Source organism: Chiloscyllium plagiosum, unplaced genomic scaffold, assembly GCF_037043375.1.
Source record: "Chiloscyllium plagiosum isolate Xiang-an unplaced genomic scaffold, Cpla_swu_hap1 HiC_scaffold_46, whole genome shotgun sequence".
In the NCBI taxonomy this organism is placed as follows: domain Eukaryota; kingdom Metazoa; phylum Chordata; class Chondrichthyes; order Orectolobiformes; family Hemiscylliidae; genus Chiloscyllium; species Chiloscyllium plagiosum.
In genome coordinates, this window is record NW_028270184.1 from 14,416,876 (window position 1) to 14,439,834 (window position 22,959).

A 22,959-nucleotide genomic window follows, 5' to 3' on the forward strand; every position below is an offset into this window, starting at 1 on the left:
TATATACTTAATGGTAAGGTCCTGGGGAGTGTTGCTGAACAAAGAGACCTTGGAATGCAGGTTCATAGCTCCTTGAAAGTGGAGTCGCAGGTAGATAGGATAGTGAGGAAGGCATTTGGTATGCTTTCCTTTATTGGTCAGAGTATTGAGTACAGGAGTTGAAAGGTCATGTTGTGGCTGTACAGGACATTGGTTAGGCTACTGTTGGAATATTGCGTGCAATTCTGGTCTCCTTCCTATTGGAAAGATGTTGTGAAACTTGAAAGGGTTCAGAAAGGATTTACAAGGATGTTGCCAGGGTTGGAGGATTTGAGCTATGGCGGGGGGGGGTGCTGTTTTCCTGGAGCGGCGGAGGCTGAGAGGTGACCTTATAGAGGTTTACAAAATTATGTGGAGCATGAATAGGATAAATAGACAAAATCTTTTCCCTTGGATGGGAGAATCCAGAACTAGAGGGCATAGGTTTAGGGTGAGAGGGGAAAGATATAAAAGAGACCTAAGGGGCAGCTTTTTCACAGTGTATGGAATGAGCTGCCAGAGGAAGTGGTGGAGGCTGGTACAATTGCAACATTTAAGAGGCGTTTGGATGGGTATATGAATAGGAAGGATTTGGAGGGATATGGGCTGGGTGATGGCAGGTGGGACTAGATTGGGTTGGGATATCTGGTCGGCATAGACGGGTTGGACCGAAGGGTCTGTTTCCATGCTGTACATTTCTATGACTCTATGACTGTACCATCTGGTTCACTAACGTCCCTTAAGGACTGAAACTGCCATCCTTACCTCTTTATTATGTGGTTCCTGACCCACAGCAATGTGGTTGACCCTTAACTGCCCTCTGGGCAATTAGGGATGGGCGATGAATGAGGGCCAAGCCAGTGACACCCTTGTCCTGTGAATGAATGTTTAAAAGCAGTCAGAGAATAGTTAACTAATCACACTGCAAAAAGATGCTATTTCGCTCGTTATGCCTGTGCTGACTCTCTGCAGTTCAGATCGTCCAACTCTCCTGCTCTTTCACTAACAAGACCAGCTAATATGGTGTTGTCCATTCACAGTTGTACATGGAGAAGATGATATTTGGTCTTTTAGAACTAGTGCAGTCTATGTGATGAAGGTGCTCTTACAATTCTGTTGGGTGAGGAGTTACAGGTTATTCACCCAGTGATGAAGAAGAAAGAGCAATATATGTCCAAATTAACAATAATTTGCATTCATATAGTGCCTTTTGTGTAATAGATCATTCCAAGGTGTTTCACAGGAGTGTTATAAGGAAACATTTGCCACTGAACTACATTGAGACGTTAGGGTTGATGTCCAAATGTGTCTTTAAACTTTTGTGAGTCCCTCACTCTTGCTTTTTTCTGTTTCATAACAATTTCGTAGGAAGTAGAAGGGGAGGATTCACATTTTGGAAACTTCAGGATCTGAGAGCATTATCCAATATATCATAACCACATGGAGGGGAAATGTGCTGTTCACAGTGAAGAGAAACCATACATATGTCCTGTGTGTGGACGGGGTTTCAGCCAAGCCTCTGGGCTGTCGAAGCACAAATGGAGCCATAAAAGGGAGAAACCATGGAAGTGCGGGGACTGTGGCAAGGGGTTCCGATTCCCGTCTGAGCTGGAAACACACCGGCGCAGTTACACTGGAGAGACCCCATTCGTCTGCTCCGTGTGCGGAAAGGGATTCACTCAGTCATCCCACCTCCGGAGACACCAGCGAGTCCACACCGGGGAGAGGCCATTCATCTGCCCTGACTGTGGAAATGGATTCACTAATTCCTCCAACCTGCTGGTACACCGGCGAGTCCACACCGGGGAGAGGCCGTTCACCTGCTCCGAGTGTGGGAAGGGGTTCACTCTGTCATCCAGCCTGTCGACACACCAGCGGATCCACACTAGGCAGAAACTGGAGAGTGATCATTCACATGCTTCAAGTGTGGGAAGAGATTCAGTCAATCATCCCAACTGCTGAAACACCACCAAGTTCATTACTGACTGCAATGATGGGATATTGCTGTCAGTCACTTCGATGCTCATTGGGATCTGTTTCTACTTATGTTAATAAACTCCAGGCTAGGGCAATGTTCTTGGGGGGCTAGGGGTAGGGGTAGTATCACTGAACTAGTAACCAGAGCACCAGGTTAATGTTCTGGGGACATAGATTTGAATCCCATCATAGCAAATGGTGAAATTTGAATTCACTACATATTTGATTAAAAGCTAGACTAGCAATTAGCATGTAACTATCAATCATTGTAAAAACCCATTTAATTAGTGACGAAAATCTGCCCTATTTATTTGGTCTGATATACATGATTAGATTAGATTAGGTCCTCTACAGTGTGGAAACAGGCCCTTCGGCCCAACCAGTCCACACAGACCCTCCGAAGAGTAACCCATCCAGACCCACTTCCCTCTGACTAATGCACCTAACGCTATGGGCAATTTAGCATGGCCAATTCACCTGACCTGCACATCTTTGGACTCTGGGAGGAAACCGGAGCACCCAGAGGAAATCTCATGCAGACACAGGGAGAACGTGCAAACTCCATACAGACATTTGCCCGAGGCTGGAATCAAACCTGGGACCCTGCTGCTGTGAGGCAGCAGTGTTAACCACTGAGCCACTATGCCGCCCCAACACACACAGGAATATAATTCACTCTGAGTCTTAACTGCTTACTGCAATGGCTCAACAAGCCACTCAGTTGTATCAAACTGCGATTAAGGATTAAAAAAAATAAATCGCACTGGACCGATTCACCCTGTCTTGACCTAGGCACCGGAAAAGACTAGGGCAAAACCAGCCCTGCAAAGTTCATTAGATATAGGAGCAGAATTAGGCCACTCAGCCCATCGAGTCTGTTCCGCCATTCGATCAAAGCTGGTCTGGTCCTCACACCCATTTTCTTTCCTTCTCCCCATAACCCTTCAACCCATTACCTATTAAAAATTGGTCTAACTCCCCCTTAACTTTTCTCACTGTCCCAGCATCCACCGCACTTTGGAGGTAGCGAATTCCACAAATTCACAACCCTGTGGGAAAAGTAGTTACTCCTCAGCTCGGTTTTAAAATTGCTACCCCTTTGAATATGACATCTCGTGGAATGCCCCACAAGAGGAAGCATCTGCTCCATGTCTGTTTTATCCATTCCTTTTATCTTTGAATACCTCAATTTGATCTCCCTTCATTCTTCAAATCCAGACAGTATAAGCCTAAACTGTTCAATCTCTCTTCATACGACAACCCCCTCATCTCTCGGATCAATCTATTGAATCTCCTCTGAACTACCTCCAATACCACTACATCATTCCTCAAATAAGGGGACCAAAACTCTGCACAATACTCCAGGTGTGGTCTCACCAATACCTTGTATCGTTGCAACAATCCTTCCTTACCTTTTCTATTCTATTCTTTTAACTATAAAAGTCAACATTCAATTCACTTTATTATCTGCTGTACCTGCATGCTCGTTTTCTGTGACTCATGAACGAGGACATCTAGATCCCTCTGCACCAGAGAACCCTGAAGACTCTCCCCATTAAGATGATAGGTCGCCTTTTACAATCAAAATGCATGACCTCGCATTTATCGACATTAAATGCCATCGGCCACATTTTAGCCCACCCTCCTAACCTATCTATATCCATTTGTAAGGTTCCTGTTTCCTCAATGCAATTTATTGTCCTGCTTATTTTTGTGTCGTCGGCAAATTTGACCAAAGAGCCTTCCATCCCTGTATCCAAGTCATTCATGTAGATTGTAAATAGTGGGGTCCAAGGACCGAACCCTGTGGCACCCCACTAGTTACATCTTGTCATTCAGAAGAAAACCATTTATCCTGACTCTTTGTCTTATGTCCAGCAGCCAGTCATCTATCCAGGCTAATAATTTTACCCCTAATCCCATATGATTCAACCTTGTAAATTAATCTTTTGTGTGGCATCTTATCAAATGCTTTCAGGAGACCAGATATATTGCATCCACAGGATTCCCATTATCCACTTTGCTTGTTACTTCTTCAAAGAACTCTAGCAAATTAGTCAAACGTAATTTGCTCTTCACAAAACTGGGCTGACTCTGATGAACAGCGTTTTGACTTTCCAAATGTCCTGGTATTGCTTCTTTGATAACTAATTCTAATTCTTTCCCAATAACAGATGTTAAGCTAACTGGTCTTTAATTTCCCACATTTTCCCTCCCTTTCTGAATAAGGGCATGACATTACCAACATCCAGGGGCTTGTGGTAAAATTGGGAGAGTTGTCCCACAGATTAGCTGAGCAACAGTTTGATGTAGTCATTTTCACAGATTTGTACCTTATGGCCAACAGCCTGACACCACCATTGCTATCTGTGCTCATGGAACAGAGCTGATGCATGTCAATATACACCCTGGAAGGAGTTGCACTGTGAATCTTCAACATTGATTCTGGGCTCTATGAAGTTTCAGTGGGTCAAACATGGACAAGGAAGCCTCCTCTGATTACCATGTACTGTCCACTCGTCTGCTGATGAACTCCTTCATGTTGAGCACCAGTTGAAAGAAGCACTGAGGTTGACATGGTCGCAGAATGTACTCTGGGTGGGCTTCTTCATTGTCCATTACCAAGAATAGCTAAGGAGCACTATTACTAACTGGGATGACTGAGTCTCAAAGGATATCGCTGCCAAACTGGGTCTGTGGCTGGTGGCAGAGGCCTATGATAAAGAGAAGAATCTACTTCAGCTCATCTTCACCAGTCTACATACTGAAGATGAGTCCATGACACTATTAGCAAGAGTGACCATAGCACAGTCCTTGTGGAGACAAGATCCCACCTTCACATTGAGTATACCTCCATCACATACTACGTGATGACTGGGACAGCCTTTCAACAGATCTAGCAACTCAAAACTGGACAGCCAGGAGGTGCTGGGGATCGACGGCAAATTTGTATTTGACTGCAGTCTCTAACCTCACAGCCCAACATATCGCTCCACATTACCAGTACCACCAGGCTGAGAGATCATCCGCAGTTCAATAAGGATTGCAGGAGGGTATGCCAGGAACAGCACCAGGCATATCTTAAAATGGAGAGTCAATTTGGTAAAGCTACAGTATACAAATACTGGAATACCAAACAGCGAAAGAAGCATTCAATAGACAGGACTAACTGATCATACGTAAGCTTTCTAGACCTGCTATATCCAGTCATGAATGATGGTGGACAATGAAACAGCTATAGGAAGTGAAGGCTCCACAAATGTTGCCATCCTCAAATGTGGGGGAGCTCAGCATATTAATGCAATAGACAAGGCATTTACAACAATCTTCAGCCAGACGTTGACTAACGGATGATCCATCTCAGCCTCTAAGCTTCCCAACATTGGTCTTCAGCCAATTCAACTCGTTCCCAGTGATATCGAGAAATGGGGACTGACCAAATTGGAGTCAGTGGGCATTAGGGAAACCTCTGCACTGGTTACAGTCAGACCTAGCACAAAGCAAGACAATTGTGGTTGTTGGAGGTCAGTCACTTCAATTTCAGGACATCTCTGTAGGTGTTCCTTCGGGTACTGCTCTAGGCCCAACCATCTTCAACCACCTCATCAAAGACTTTCCCTCTGTCATAAGGTCAGAAATGGAGATGTTCGCCAATGATTGCATAATTTTCACTGCTATTCTCAACTCTTCAGGTACTGAAGTACTGTGTGCCTATAGGCAGCAAGATCTGGACAAAATCCAGAATTGGGCTGATAAGTGGCAAATGACATTTGTGCCACACAAGTGCCAGGTAATGACCACCTTCAACTTAAGAGCATCTAATTATCACCCCTTGACATTCAATTGCATTACGAATACTGAATTCCCCCATTATCAATGGCCTGGGTGTTACCCAAAAGAACTAGATGAGATTTTTACATATGTTGTCGCAAGAGCAAGTCAGAGGCTAGGAATTCTGCAGCAAGTAGCTTGCCTCCTGTTTCCCCAAAGCCTGTATGCCATCCAAAAGGCACAAGCGAGGAATGTGATGGAATAGCCTTCACTTGTCTTGATGGGTGCAGCTCCAATGACACTCAAGAAGCTTGACACCATCCAGAACAAAGCAACTACTTCAGCAGCACCTCATCCACCACCTCCAAAATACAGTCCCTTCAGTAACAATGGGCCGTGGCAGCAGTGTGCATCATCGACCCGGGATGAACTGCAGTAATTCATCACTTTAACAAGACCTTCCAAATATGAAACCTGTGCTACCTAGCAGGACAAGGGCAGCAGATACATGGGAACACCACCGGCTGAAATTTCTCCTAAATGTCTGTCACCATCCTGATTTGGAACCATATCTTCCATTCCATCACTGGGAGAAAATGTTATGGGTCAAAATCCTGGAGCCCCCTGCCTAACAGGAAACTGGATGCCCCTACACCCCAGGAACAGCAACGTTTCAAGAAGACAGGCTCGCCAACACTGACTCCAGGGCAATTACGGATGGGCAATTCATGCTAGCCTCACCACTGATGTTCACGTGATATGAATGACCTAAAATGTATTAAAAATAAATCAACCTTGTTGAATATACACTCTGTCAATTCTTTTTAATATCGTGCACACAAAATAGTTCCATTTGAAGGGCTTTCCCTGTATCCACCATCCTTCCCACCAAGCAAAAGTGTGAGAAGCTCAGGGACTTCTTTCTAATATCAAGACAATTCAATCATCAGCCTTTGCTTTTCCCCACCTCCATAATGCTCTTCTAGCCACATGTCCATGCCATTAGTAATACGACCTATCACAAACTCTATAACGCAACCTGCCTCCATTTCACCCAAGCTGTTTAAAACTCTTCCAATGCCTATTGTACCTTTTAGTCTTGCTGATTCCAATGCAAACATGGCCACCCTTACACATTCACCCACCCTCATCCAGAAACATGTGATCATATGGGCAACTGCTTCCTGTGTGCTTTCTCAAGCCCATCATCCCCATTCTCATTGACAGACATTGGCTCATTATGCAATGCCTCTATTTAAAGGTATTCTTATTTTTGAATCCCTCTGGGGTCTCCTCCCTCCTTATCGTGGTAATCTGCAGTTGTATTACCTGCTGGAATATCTGTACTGTTCTCATTTTGACAAATTCAATATCCCTGATTTTAATTACCCCTCCTTGTTTCTTTACCTCATTGTGACATTGTGAAATTCCCTCCCACAACCTGTTTGTTCTCTCCTGATTAAAGGTTTGTGTTAAAATCTGCCTCTCCAATCTGTCTGACATATTGCATGCAATTCTGGTCTCCTTCCTATCGGAAAGATGTTGTGAAACTTGAAAGGGTTCAGAAAAGATTGACAAGGATGTTGCCAAGGTTGGAGGGTTTGAGCTATAGGGAGAGGCTGAACAGGCTGAGGCTGTTTTCCCTGGAGCATTGGAGGCTGAGGGGTGACCTAACAGAGTTTTATAAAATCATGAGGTGCATGGATAGGATAAATAGAGAAGGTCTTTGCCCTAGGGTGGGGGAGACCAGAACTAGAGGGCATAGATTTAGGGTCAGCGGGGAAAGATATAAAAGGGACCTAAGGAGCAACGTTTTCACACAGAGGGTGGTGTGTGTATGGAATGAGCTGCCAGAGGAAGTGGTGGAGGCTGATATAGTTACAGCATTTAAAAGGTATGTGAATAGGAAGGGTCTAGAGGGATATGGGCTGGGTGCTGGCAGATGAGACTAGATTGGGTTGGGATATCTGGTCAGCATGGATGAGTTGGACCGAAGGGTCTGTTTCTGTGCTGTACATCTCTATGACCTCACTGGAGCAGCGAGCTACAAATTAATCTCCACTACTCCTGAAGTTGTCACAAAAGTTAAAGATTTTGTTCAAATAACCCCAATTTATCTGTCTTTTCATGTTTTCAGAAAACATGGACCAGGTTTCTGTGCTTAAGAATTACTATTTACGACAAATACGTTGATAGTTCAATGTATAACTGTATTGGTTGAAACTGTAAGCCCTTTATAATACTCCACCTACATGAACAAAAAACATTGGTGCTATAGGTGGAGGGGAAAAAAGGGAAGGCAGTTCAATGATCCTTATCCACAGAGGTTGCTGAGGTGATCCTTTTGGATAGTTGGATCTTGCTGTTGGTTGATTTCTCTGTTCTCCAGCTGTGTTTTTTTTTCTCTTTCCTTGAAGGAGGCAGGTTCACAAATTTAAGAACTCTGAGTCTTTAGTTAAAAGCCACAGCTTGTAACAGCTGGTGAGGGAAAGTAAACTGGCTTCCTTCAAGCTTTAAGTACTTCATACGATCGAGAAAAATACACCACCTCCCATTCGGGATCTCTGTATCACCTGTCTACATCATTCACAGCAGTTCCTCTATCTCGGAGCCAATCATCTTGTTGGTAGGCACATGGCTTTGACAACTGGTCACCACTTCACAGACTTCACAGCAGCTTGATGCCAGCCTAGTCTCACCTTGTACATGCTGGTGCCAGTTTGTCTGCAACAAGCTTTTTAGCCACTGGTGAAATGGATGACAGTGTAAGTGGTACTTCCACTAAGTTTGGTAGCTGGCTTTCAGAAAGTGCAGCAACCCCTTCTACAATCATAGAGCACTGACACAGGCCCTTTGGCCCAATTTGTCCATACCAACCAGGTTTACTAAAATGAACTAGTCCCATTTGCCTGTGTTTGGCCCATATCCCTCTAAACCTTTCCTATTCATGTACAAATGTAACTTACCATGGCATTTCATTCCAAATGTGCACCATCCTCTGTGTGAAAAGGTTGCCTTCAGGGCCCTTTCAAATCTTTCCCCTCTTAACCTATGCCCTACAATCCTTTTCCCATTTCAGTCCAGAGCCAAAAATACAGAAAAAATATAAGGATACTATCTTTTAAAATAAAGCTTTTTGACCATTTACCACAATAGTTCCCTCTGTGGCTCAATATCAAACTTTATTAAATGCACCTGAAGCACTTTGCAGCATCGATTTATGTTAAACTTTTTATATAAATAAAGATTGTCACTTTTTCATGATGTCAGTTGACATCAGTTAAAAAACTACAAACAGCATCAGTTGGCTAATTAATCTAGTTTTTTTTAATGGTGGTTTCCACCACACCAGAATTCACCCCCTTGTGAAGTTGTTCAGGTCCTGAGCTGAAATTGGAATTGTCACTGCAATTGAAGAACCGCTATTGGGCAACCTTCCTCTGAATCCGGAGAGGCTGGATTAACTCAGGTAGGTTTCTTTGAAGCAAAGCAGGTTAACTGGGGGAATCCGATAAAGGTATGTAAGGTTATGAGGGGCATGGACAGGGTGAATAGAAAGCAGCTGTTTCCCCAAGTTGAATGGTCAATGACAAAGGAGGGGGAGGAAGGGAGACAAAGGCAGACACCACATGGGCAGTGATTCAAACGGAGAAAGAAACCTACACTGCTGTCTGGCACAGCAGTGAATCTGCACAGCTACTGCCTTTGAGTTCAAGTATCTCTGGACATCGGAGTTCGTCAAGAAAAATTAACAAACAGTGAAATTCACAGCTGACCTTGGAGGAACCTGTGTGGGTGGGCTCACAGCACAGGAGAAGCTAAGTGCATAGTTTTTAAAGTGTAACCTTGCTGTTTTTTTAAAATAAATCTACAACAGTGAGTAGCGTGTGTTCTTTTTTGATATATGTTTCACTGAGATCGGTCTCTTGATTAAGTTTTAAAAATATAAAACATATATGTACTAAGTTAGGCTGGAGCAGTGATTTTTGAGCAGTAAGACTGTGCTATTTTCTGGGTCTATAGATTGTTAAGGTGCAAAGATGGCCTTTAGGAGAGTGATGTGCTTTTCCTCTTGGATGTGGAGGATTAGGCAGAGTTTCCATGTTATTGATGATTATGTCTGCAATAAGCATGTTTGGTTATGAGTCCTATCAGATTGCATGGATTGGTTGGAGGGGCAGTTATGGGCAATAAGGAATTTACAGGAACTAGGGGGTGCAATGGATGGCAGTTATAGGATGGGAGAAAACTACAAATACAGTCGGGGGATGGGTTACCTCAAGGAAACATAGGAGAGGAAGGCAGGTAGTGCAGGGGTCTCTTGTGGTTATCCCCATCTCAAACAAGTTTTGAAAAATGTAGGGGGTGATGGGACTCTGAGAGGAATTTTGCGTGAACAGCCAGGTTTCTGGTACCAAGACTGGCTCTAATCTAATGAGGGGTATATCAGGTTCCAAGCAATTGATTGTGATAGGGGACTCTCTAGTCAGAGGCACAGACAGATATTTCCACGGGTTGGCAGTGAGAAATCAGAATGGTGTGTTGCCTCCTTGGTGCCAGGATCAAGGATATCTCTGAGAGGGTGCAGAATATTCTCAAAGGGGAGCGGGACCAGCAGGAGGTCATTGTACACATTGGAACTAAACACATAGGAAGGAAAATATAAAAAGTTAGGCAGGAATTTAAAAAGGAGGTCCTCGAGGGTATTATCTGAATTACTCCCGGTGCTATGAGCTACTGAGGGTAGGAATAGGAGGATAGAGCAGATGAAGGCATAGCTGAAGAGCTGGTGTATGGGAGAAGTATTCACATTTTTGGATCATTGGACTCTCTTCTGGGTTAGAAGAGACCTGTATAAGAAGGACGGATTACACCTGAATTGGAAGGGGACTAATATACTGGCAGGGAGATTTTGCTCGAGCTGCTTGGGTGAAATTAAACTAGTAAAGTTGTTGGCTACTGGTGGTGGTGGTGGACCCAGGGAGATAGTGAGGAAAGTGATCAATCTAAGACTGGTACAGTTGGGAAAAGGAGCAAGTCAAACAGTAAGGGCAGGGAGGAACAAAACAGAGAACGAGGTAAGACTGATAAATTAAATTGCATTTATGCAAGAGGCCTAACAGGGAAGGCAGATGAACTTGGCATGGTTAGGAACACGGGGCTGGGATATCATAGCAATTACAGAGACTTGCTCAGGGATGTGCAGGATTAGTAGCTTAATTTTCCAACATGCAAATGTTATAGGCAGGATAGAAAGGGGGTCAAGAGAGAACAGGGAGTGGCATTTTTGATAAGGGATAATATTATGGCTTTAATTAGGGAGGATATTCTCAGGAATACATCCAGGGACATTATTTGGGTGGAACTGAAAAATAGATCCTGTGCTTTTCCAGCACCACACTCTCAACATGCCCTCCAGCCCATCTCCTCCACTTCGCACACCACTGCCCTGAACCCCAGCCCTCCCAACATAACAAGAACAGAAACCCCCTGGTCCTCGCCTTCCACCCGACCAACCTCTGCGTACATCACATCATCTTCCGTCACCTACAGACAGACCGTACCTCTAGATATATTTTTCCCTCCCTACCCCTATCAGCGTTCTGGAGAGACCACTCCCTTGTCAGGTCCACACTCCCACCCTCCCCACCAGCCCACAACCCAATCCCAGCACCTTCCCCTGCCACCTCAGGAAGTGCAAAACCTGCACCCACACCACTCCCCTCACGTCTGTCTAAGGCCCCACAGGATCCTTCCACATCCAACAGAAATTTACCTGTACCTCCACCAATGTTATCTACTGTATCAGTTGCACCTGATGTGGTCTCCTCTACATTGGACGCCTACTTGCGGATCGTTTCAGAGAACATCTCTGGGACACCCGCACCAACCAACCCCACTGCCCAGTGGCTGAACACTTCAACCTCCCCTCCCAATCCACCAAGGATATGCAGGTCCTAGGCCTCCTCTATCGCCAAACACTTACCACCTGATGCTTGGAGAAAGAACGCCTTATATTCCACCTTGGGACCTTGCAACCACAAGGGATCAGTATGGATTTCAACAGTTTCCTCATTTCCCCTCCCTCCACATTGTCCCAGTCTCAAACCTCCAACTCGGCATTGCTGTCCTGACCTGTCCATCACCTTTCCCATCTATCCGCTCCCCCCTCCTCTCTGACCTATCACCTTCTCCCTCACCTTCATCGATCTTAGGTGAATTGGCCATGCTAAATTGCCCATAGTGATAGGTGCATGAGTAGGGGAATGTGTCTGGGTAGGTTACTCTTCAGAGGGTCAGTGTGGACTTGATGGGCTCAAGGGCCTATTTCTGCACTGCAGGGAATCAAATCTAATCTATTGCTTTCTTAGCTACCTTCCCCCTCAACCTCACTCCCCTCCCATTTATCTCTGAGACGCCTCCGGCCCACAAGCCTCATTCCTAATGAAGGGCTTATGCCCGAAACGTCAATTCTCCTCCTCCTTGGGATGCTGCCTGATCGGCTGTGCTTTTCCAGCACCACACTCTCAACCTTGTACTATAGATCCCCTAGCAGTCAGCGGGAAATTGTGAAACGCATTTGTAAGGAGATCCTAGTTAACTGTCCGAATAAATAGTGTGGTTATGGTCGGGGATTTTAATTTTCCAAACACGGACTGGGCCTGCCATGGTGTTAAGGGTTTGGTTGGAGAGGAATTTATTAAGTGTGTACAAGAAAAGTTTCTGCTTCAGTATGTGGATGTGCCTACTAGAGAAGGTACAAAACTTGACCTCCTCTTGGGAAATAAGGCAGGGCAGGTGACAGAGGTGTAAGGAGCACTTTGGGGCAAGCAACCATAATTCTATTAGTTTTAAAAGAATGATGGAAAAGGATAGACCAGATCTCAAAGTTAAAGTTCTAAATTGGAAAGAGGCCATTTTTGACGATATTTGGTGAGCACTTGCAAAAGTTGATGGGGGGGGGGGGGGGGCGCGGATGTTTGCAGATAAGGGAACAGCTGGAAAATGGGAAGCCTTAAAACATAACAAAAGTTCAGAGACAGTACGTTGCTCTTAGGGTGAAAGGCAAGACTGGTGGATGTAGGGAACACTGGATGTCGAGAGAAATTGAGGTTTGCTCAAGAAAAAGAAGGCAGCATATGTCAGGTCTAGACAGCAGAGATTGAGTCAATCCTTGGAAGAGTATAAAGGCAACTTATCAGGAGGGCAAAAAGCGGACATGAGATAGCTTTGGCAAATAATGAGAATCCCAAGGGATTTTATGAATTCACTAAGGACAAAAGGGTAACTTGGGAGAGAATAGGGCCCCTCAAAGATCAGCAAGGCAGCTTGTGTGTGGAACCGCTGGAGATGGGGGAGATACTAAACGAGTATTTTGCATTAGGGTTAACTGTGGAGAAGGCTATGGAAGATATAGAATGTGGGGAAATAGATGGTGACATCTTGAAAAATGTCCATGTTACAGAGGAGGAGGTGCTGGATTGCATGAAATGCATATAGGTGGATAAATCCCCAGGACCTGATCAGGTCTACCCTAAAACTCTTTGGGAAGCTAGGGAAGTAGTTGCTAAGGTATTTTTATCAGCGATAGTCACAGGTGAGGTGCTGGAAGACTGGAGGTTGGCTAACATGGTGCCACTAATTTAAAAAGGTGGTAAGGACAAGCCAGGGAACTTTAGACTGGTGAGCCCGATATAGGCAAGTGGTTGGGGGGAATCTTGAGGGACAGGATTTACATGTATTTGGAAAGGCAAGGACTGATTAGGGATAATCAGCATGGCTTCGTGTGTGGGAAATCATATCTCACTAAACATAGGGTCATACAGATGTCCAGCCTGGAAACAGACCCTTTGGTCCAACTTGTCCATGCTGACCAGATACCCTAAATTAATCTAGTACATTACACAGAGTGGTAGGAGTCTGGAATGTGCTGCCAGAAGTGGTGGTGGAGGCAGACACGATAGGGACTTTTCAGGGACTTTTAGATAAGCACATGAAAACGCAAGGAATAGATGGATATGGACCAAGGGCAGGCAGAAGGGATTAGTTTAATTTGGTGTCATGGTCAGCACAAAATCATGTGCCGAAGGGCCTGTTCTTGTGCTGTACTGGTCTATGTTCTAACAGTGACCTGGACTAAGCAATTGATCAAGATTTTATTTTAATATAGAAAATGTTTATGGAGTCTTCAGCTATATTAATGGAGACTTGAAAAAGCAAGAAACCTAAGGTGAATCTTTTAAAATCAATCGTTATTGCCAAGCTAAAATATTGTGTTCAATTCTGTGGACCACTCTGGAGAAAAGATGTCAAGAGGATACATAGAAAATTTACTAGGATGGATCAAGGATGAGGGCTTTCAATTCCCTGTTAATAAATTGAAAACTCTTCACCAACTTAAACACTCGAAGAGTCATTTAACTAAGATGTTAACTTTTATTGAGGATCTATTAAAAATCTATGCAGAGACAAATTCACTGAATCACAAAAGTGTCGCTGTGCATAAAGAGGGCAATTGGCCTAAAATATCTGCACCAGCTGTTGAAATGAGCATCATTACTGACCAGCAATGTCCTCTATTTCCCCTATACCCTTGCGCATTAAGAATAACCCAACGCCCTCTTGAATGCCTCAAATTGTTTTCCTTACTGGGATGGTTGGTAACCTCAAACAAAACCTAGAAAGGAAATTGACAAAGAAAATCCTGGGTAAAAGGTAGTGATTTTTCTCTCAGTGAATTCCGATGATCTGAAAAAAACACATCAGATTTCAAAAGTATTTCACTCAGTGAGGAGGATCCAGGCTCATGGCTCCTATTCATTCAGTTCCATTGTTCACACCGAATGGCTGGGGATGACTACGCTCCCTTCGGTCATCAGGACCTGCCTCCATTACGTGTGGGGACACCTCCCACCTTGTACATGGCAGGGTACTCATGTGACTCAGCCAACGTTGTCTATCTTATACGTTGCAGGCAAGGATGCACTGAGGCATGGTACATTGGGGAAACCGAGCAAAGGCTACGACAATGGATGAATGGGCACCACACAACAATCAACAGACAGGAGTGTTCCCTCCCAGTTGGGGAACACTTCAGTGGTCCAGGACATTCGACCTCGGACCTTCGGGTGACCATCCTCCAAGGCGGAATTCGGGACAGGCAGCAGCGAAAAGTGGCCGAGAAGAGGCTGATAGCTAAGTTCGGTACCCATAGGGAGGGCCTCAACCGGGACCTTGGGTTCATGTCACATTACAGGTGATCACCATTACACTATGCACACACACAGGCACTCCTATACACAGACACCCACACTCTCAAATGCACCCCCTCACAGACTTAAGACACTCTACACTCACATACATACTTTCTCACACTCACAACCCCCAACCCAGACAGACACACACACACAAAGACCCACATGCACACATATATTTTGTGGGGTGAATTTGTACTTGCAGGGTTACATTGTACTTTGCTCAAAAGCTGCATGAATTCATGTAAAACTCCGTTATCTCACTTTTTAGATTAGAATCAATCTAAACATCATGGCATAGACAGAACACAGGGGGCCAACACCTTCAACATATTATGTAGCTATCACCATTGTTAACAGCAAATTTGAGAATGCAACTTTTTAAAAAAAGGTTTTGTGATTTACACATGAAAGAAGTGAAACTATCACTGTATTCAACAGATGAAAGGCTTAACAGACAATTTTTCAATGTATAATTTCAGTTACATCACACTGTAAATTTTTGCTGTAAATTCTGTGTGTTAGGATTGAGCCCTCCACTATCACCTGATGAAGGAGCGATGCTCCGAAAGCTAGTGTGCTTCCAATTAAACCTGTTGGACTATAACTTGGTGTTAACTTTGTACACCCCAGTCCAACACCAGCATCTCCGAATCGTGACCTCCACCTACAACAGCGTGAGGGGAGAGCATGCGCAATATGGGACAGTATCGCCGTGGAGAGGAGCCTCTTGTCGTTTCTTCTAGGGTGGTAAGAATGGGCCAGTGAACGTGTTAGGTGCTTTATGAATACCGAGCCGGAGCCGAAGCCTCGAGCCCTGAATAAGAAGCTCCGGTTTGGCGGTTGCAGCAGACACAATGATGGCTGCAGGCTTCCTGAGACACGGTCGCGTTGATGGCCGCCATCTTTTTTGGGAGCGATCTGCAACAGGGCGCAAGCGTGGCGGCCATCTTGAGACGTAACCGCCGCTGGACGCATGCTCAATAATTCCTGGAGCAGACAGTGGGAAGTGGGAGCAGGTCAAGGAAGATTTGCTTTCTGGGGTGTTTCCAATGTTTGCTCTTTTCATTTCAAATTCTACTTCCAGCATTTTTTTTTTGTTTTTGTTTTATTACTTGTATTAACTGAGTCCAGAAAGACAGATGGATTAACTTCGAATCATGTAAAAGCAGTGTTGTGGATACTGGAAATCTGAAATAAGAACAAAGTGCTGGAGAAACTCAGCACGTCTGGCAGCATCTGTGGAGAGAAACACAGAGTTAACATCTTGAGACCGATACGCCTTTTTCAGAATTAAAAGTCAGTTTGTATCACAATGGTTGAAAAGCTTTGTCCATGGTGTGAGGCGTAGAAACATTGGGTAATTCTCATCTGAACAGAGAGTATTTGGCCAAGTGTGTTGTTGCCACTCTCAGCGAGAGCAAATGAACTACTTCTGTTCTCCTCCTTATCATTCGTAGCCCAGCCTCTGCAGAGGCTTATCCAATACCCTTTTGTAATCCTTTGTTGCATCACTCTGAGCTGGAATGGAGATAGCAGATAAACTGCTGCGTTTGTTCCTGAGAATTTTGGAGCCCAGTTGCCCCCAGCAGTTCCTGCTGTAGAATGTCAAAGAAAGTTGCATTCCAGGGGAGATCAGTTTGCTACATTTTTCTGTCCGTCAAATGTGAAAGAGTGTGCTTTTGGGAGTTTTACCTGTATGATTTCTAAAAATTTATCCTCTGGCATTGAGTGTCACCAACCTGACCAACAAGAATTGCTGGTCCCAGGCTGCCTGTGGAGAAGGTGGAGTTTGTTAAATTGCTGCAGTCTGTGTAGTGAAGGCGCTCTCCCAATGCTGTTAGATAAGCAATTTCACCCTGTAGTAACAGAACAATAATATATGTCCAAATCACTCAGAAAAGAAAAATTTTGAATCGATCTTTAGAGTAAAATCATTGAGAGATACAGCACAGAAACAGATCCTTCGGTCCAACTTGGCCACGCCGACCAGATAGTCTATGTTAATCTAGTCCCATTTGCCAGCATTCTATTCATGTACCTATGCAGATGCCTTTTAAATGTTGTAATTGTACCTGCCTCCACCACCTCCTCTGGAATCTGATTCCATACAAGCACCACCCTCTGCATGAAAACGTTGCCCCTCAGGTCCCTTTTAAATCTTTCCCCTCTCACCTTAAACCCATGCTGTGTAGTTTTGGACTCCCCTCCCCTGTAAAAAAGACCTTGACTATTCACACTGTACATGCTCCTCATGATTTTATAAACTTCTATAAGATCACCTCATCCTTGGATGCTCCAGGGAAAGTAGCCACATTCTGTTAAGCCTTTCTCTGTCGCTCAAATCCTCCAACTCTGGCAACATCCTTGTAAATCTTTTCTGAAGCCTTTCAAGTTGTACAACATCTTTCCAATAACAGGGAAATGGGGTGAAATGTTTTGCCGTTGCTTTGAACAGAAACTGAAAAATGTGTTGCTGGAAAAGCGCAACAGGTCAGGCAGCATCCAAGGAGCAGGAGAATCGACGTTTCGGGCATAAGTCCTTCTTCAGGAATGCCTTTGCTTAAACAGTTTGGATCAGCCTCAGACAGTTGTCATAAGTAGCCTAACTAATGTCTTGTACAACTGCAATATGATATCCCAACTCCTATACTTAATGCACTTACCAATAAAGGCAAACGTACCAAACATCTCTCTCACTACCCAATTAGGCATTTCAATTGTATATTTTGAAGCAACATTGACAATGTGCCAATAAGGAAATATTTGGGGCATGGGACCAAAAGATTGGACAGATTGGCAGGTTGTAAAGGAGTATTTCAAAGTTGGAAAGTGAGGTAGAAAAGCAAGTAGGTTTGGGGAAGAAATTCCACACCTTGTAGCTTTGAAACTTGAAGGTGTGAGAGAGTTAAAATCAGGAATGCTCAAGAGGGTGAAATTAGAAGGGCTCAGATTGGGATGGGAAACTAGATGAGTTTACATAGTCAAAAATGGACAATGGTAGAATTTGAAAACGAGGTGAATTTCCAAGTTTTGGCTCTTCTTCAGAAGCTGTTGATGGTCAGTGAGCATCAAGGTAATGGGGGAATAAGCCTTGGTGAAAGGAATCAAACAGGCTCTGGAATTTGGGTGAATGCAAGCTTGTGAAGAGGTTGATTGCAAGAACCTAACTGAGATACTTGAGTCTTCAGGTGACAAAGGAATAAATTTCAGTGTTTCAGCAGCAGATGACCCGAGACTAGGATGAAGTCAGGCAGTGAGGTGGAAATAGATGGCCTTTGCAATGATGGAAGATGTGATTGAAAGCTCAATTTGGGGTGAAATGTTTTGTCATTGCTTTGAACAGTCTGGATCAGCCTCAGACAGTTGTCAGAAGATGGGATAGAGTCAATGGCTATGAAACAGCGTTTGTAGGTGGGAGTGAAGCCAACAGTTTGTCTTCTCAATATTTCATAGAATCTTAAAATCCCTACTGTGTGGAAGCAAGCCATTCGGCCCATTAATTCCACATCAACCGTCCGAAGAACATCCCACTCAGATTCACTCCATCTCTGCAACCCTCTATTTCCCATGGCTAATCCACCCAACTTGCACATCCCCTGGACACTATGGGCAATTTAGCATGGCCAATCCCCCTAATCTGCACATCTTGGGACTGTGGGAGGAAACCGGAGTACCCAGAGGAAACCCATGCTTTCATAGGGAGAATGTGCAAACTCCACACAGACAAATGTCTAAGGGTGGAATTGCCCCCAGGTGCCTGGCATTGTGAGGCAGCAGTGCCAACCACTGAGCCACCATGCTGCCCATTTAGAATGAACAAAATTCAGAACATAGTGTACTGGCTGTCAGCTAAGTCAGGATGGCGTCTGTGACTTAAAGAGGAACAGGGAGGTGATGGTATTTACATCCACTTACCTTGGGTGGAGGTTGCAAGATTCTGTCACGTTCTGATTGAATTGTAGCTATATGAGATCACTCTCCTGTCTGTCCCATCTCTCTGTCTATCTCCTCCCATTGATACTAAGGTTTTATCAAGGTTCAGTCTTGATTTTCACTGAAGGACGAGAGGAAATCAGCCTTTAAGACAGTCGCACCATTTTCATGTCCACTTCATCAAATACCTGGCCCCACAAATTACTGGGTTTCAATAAGAACAAAGAAGATGATAAAAGAGGCGGGGGGGGGGGGGCAGGGGTATGGCATTGTTAGTCAAGGACAGTAATATAGTGGCAGAAAGGACGTTTGAGGACTCATCAACTGAGGTAGTATGGGCTGAGATTAGAAACAGGAAAGGAGAGGTCACCCTGTCGGGAGTTTTCTATAGGCCTCCGAATAGTTCCAGAGATTTAGAGGAAAGAATAGCAAAGATGATTCTGGATAGGAGCGAGAGTAACAGGGTATTTGTTATGGGGGGCTTCAACTTCCTAAGTATTGACTGGGACCAGGGTCCCAGGTTCAATTCCAGCCTCGGGCGACTGTCTGTGTGGAGTTTGCACATTCTCCCTGTGTCTGCGTGGGTTTCCTCTGTGTGCTCCGGTTTCCTCCCACAGTCCAAAGATGTGCAGATTAGGTGAATTGGCCATGCTAAATTGCCCCATAGTGCAAGGTGCATTAGTCAGAGGGGAATGGGTCTAGGTGGGTTACTCTTCGGAGGGTCGGTGTGAACTGGTTGGGCCGAAGGGCCTGTTTCCACACTGTAGGGAATCTAATCTAATCTAAAACTATAGTTCAAATACTTTAGATGGGTCAGTTTTTTTTTCCATTGTGTGCAAGAGGGTTTTCTGACACAGTATGTAGAAAGGCCAACAAGGGGCGAGGCCAGATTGGATTTGGTACTGGGTAGTGAACCCGTCCAGGTGTTAGATTTGCAGGTAGGTGAGTTCTTTGGAGATAGTGACCACAATTCAGTTATGTTTACTTCAGTGATGGAAAGGGATAGGTATACACTGGAGGGCAAGAGCTACAGCTGGGGAAAAGTCAATTACGATGCGATTAGACAAGATTTAAGGTGCATAGGATGGGGAAGGAAACTGCAAGGGATGGGCACAATAGAAATGTGGAGCATATTCAAGGAGCAGCTACTGTGTGTCCTTGAGAAGTATGTACCTGTCAGGCAGGGAGGAAGTGGTTGAGCGAGGGAGCCATGGTTTATGAAGGAAGTTGAATATCTTGTCAAGAGGAGGGCTTATGTTAGGATGACATGTGAAGGCTCAGTTAGGGTGATTGAGAGTTACCAGGTAGTCAGGAAAGATCTAAAGAGACAGCTAAGACGAGTGAGGAGGGGACATGAGAAGTTGTTGGTGGATAGGATCAGGGAAAACCCTAAAGCTTTCTATAGGTACATAAGGGATAAAAGAATGATTAGAGCAAGATTAGGGCCAATCAAGGATGGTAGTGGGAAGTTGTGCGTGGAGTCAGAGGAAATAGGGAAGTGCTAAATGAATATTTTTTGTCAGTATTCACACTGGAAAAAGACTGTTGTTGAGGAGAATACTGAGATACAGGCAACTAAACTAAATGCGATTGAGGTTCACAAGGAGGAGGTGTTAGAAATTCTGGAAAGTGTGGAAATAGATAAATCCCCTGGGCCGGATGGGATTTACCCTAGGATTCTCTGGGAAGCCAGCGAGGAGATTGCCAAGCCTTTGGCTTTGATTTTTGTGTTGTCATTGTCTACAGGAATAGTGCCAGAAGACTGGAGGATGGCAAATGTTCCCTTGCTCAAGAAGGGGAGTAGAGACGACCCTGGAAGTTATAGACCAGTGAACCTTACTTCAGTTGTGGATAAGGTGTTAGAAAAGGTTATAAGAGATAGGAGTTATAATCATCTCGATAGGAATAAGTTGATTCGGGATAGTCAGCACGCTTTTGTGAAGGGTAGGTCGTGCCTCACAAACCTTACTGAGTTCTTTGAGAAAGTGATCAAACAGGTGGATGAGGGTAAAGCTGTTGATGTGATGTATATGGATTTCAGTAAGGTACTTGATAAGGTTCCCCATGGTAGGCTACTGCACAAAATACAGAGGCATGGGATTGAGGGTGATTTAGCAGTCTGGATCGGAAACTGGCTAGCTGAAAGAAGACAGAGGGTGGTGGTTGTTGGGAAATGTTCATTCTGGAGTTCAGTTACTAGTGGTGTACCACAAGGATCTGTTTTGGGGCCACTGCTGTTTGTCATTTTTATAAATGACTTGGATGAGGGCATACAAGGATGGGTTAGTAAGTTTGAGGACAACACTAAGGTTGGTACAGTAGTGGACAGGGCCGAAGGATATTGTGGGTTACAGAGGGATGTAGATAAGCTGCAGAGCTGGGCTGAGAGGTGGCAAATGGTGTTTAATGCAGAAAAGTGTGAGGTGATTCACTTCGGGAAGGAGTAACAGGAATGCAGATTACTGGGTGAATGGTAAGATTCTTGGTAGTGTAGATGAGCTGAGCAGAGAGATCTCGGTGCCCAGCTCCATAGGTCCCTCAAAGTTGCCACCCAGGTTGATAGAGTTGTTAAGAAGGCATATGAAGTGTTAGCTTTTATTAATGGAGGGATCGAGTTTCGGAACCATAAGGTCATGCTGCAGCTGTACAAAATTTTGGTGCGGCTGCACTTGGAGTATTGTGTGCAGTTCTGGTCACCGCATTCTTGGAAGGATGTGGAAGCTTTGGAAAGGGTTCAGAGGAGTTTTACTAGGATGTTGCCTGGTATGGAGGGAAGGTCTTACGAGGAAAGGCTGAGGGACTTGAGGCCATTTTTGTTAGAGAGAAGAAAGTTGAGAGGTGACTTAATTGAGACATATAAGATAATAAGAGGGTTAGATTGGATGGACAGTGAGAGCCTTTTTCCTCAGATAGTGATGGCTAGCATGAGGGACATAGCTTTAAATCGCGTGATGATCGATATAGGACAAATGTCAGAGGTACTTTACTCAGAGAGTAGTAGGGGCGTGGAACACACTGCCTGCAACAGTAGTCGACTTGCTAACTTTAAGGGCATTTAAATGGCCATTGGATAAACATATGGATGATCATGGAATAGTGTAGGTTAGATGGGCTTCAGATTGGTTCCACACGTCAGCGCAACATCGAGGGCTGATGGGCCTGTTCTGCGCTGTTCTATGTTCAATTCAATTTCACAGTGTGCCTTTTTTCTGTTTTAAATTAGTTTTCTCGGTGGTAGAAGGGGTGGACTTGCAATCTGGAAGCTGAGATCAAACTCCACGTCAGGATCTGACAGACACCCAATTTATCATGACTTAAATATCATTGGATATAGAGTCATAGAGATGTACAGCATGGAAACAGACCCTTGTTGAGGATGGAAGGAGAAAGTACAGTTCACAGTGAGTAGAGAGCGTACACGTGTTCTGTGTGTGGACAAACAGCCTCCAAGCATTCACCTGGCCTTGCTGTCACACCCCGGAGAAGCGGCTGAACTGCGGGAAGAGGGTATCCATCTGACTTGGAAGGGCATTGGCGCAGTCACACCGAGGAGGAGCTGTTTGCCTTTTCCAAGTATGGGAAAGGGTTCAGTCAGTTATCCCACCAGCTGGGACATGAGAGAGTCCACACGGAGAAGCAAGCTTTTACTTGCTCGGACTGCGGGAAGTGCTTCAAAGGTACCAGGGTGCTGATGTCCTGCAGAGGTGTCCACACTGATGAGAGGCCATTCCAGTGCTCCCACTGTGGGACTGCCTTCGGGCAGTCCTCTCAACTCACTGCGCAGCGGTGGAGTCGCACCGGAGAGATACTGTTCACCTGCTCCGACTGTGGGCAGGGATTCAGTCAGTCATCCTGTTGAGCCACTATTGGGTTCACACTGGGGTGAGTCTGTTCACTTGTTCCTTGTGTGGGAAGGGATTCACTCAGTCATTCGCCCTGTTGAAACAGCAACAGGATGCACACTGAGAGGCCCTTTAAATGTCTGCAGTGTGGGGGGGTGCTA

General features: G+C 44.7%; 1 protein-coding gene across 1 annotated transcript in view; it reads left to right on the forward strand.

The window, feature by feature from the left end:
- Window positions 1–6,573, forward strand: part of LOC122543901 (uncharacterized) — a 50,794-nt gene extending 44,221 nt beyond the window's left edge. The window contains exon 2 of the mRNA XM_087983676.1: window positions 1,387–6,573. Within this exon, the coding sequence (XP_087839802.1) occupies window positions 1,459–1,980 (522 nt within the window). The 5' untranslated portion in view covers window positions 1,387–1,458 and the 3' untranslated portion in view covers window positions 1,981–6,573. The remainder of the gene's footprint in view (window positions 1–1,386) is intronic.
- The last annotated feature ends 16,386 nt before the right edge of the window (window positions 6,574–22,959 follow it).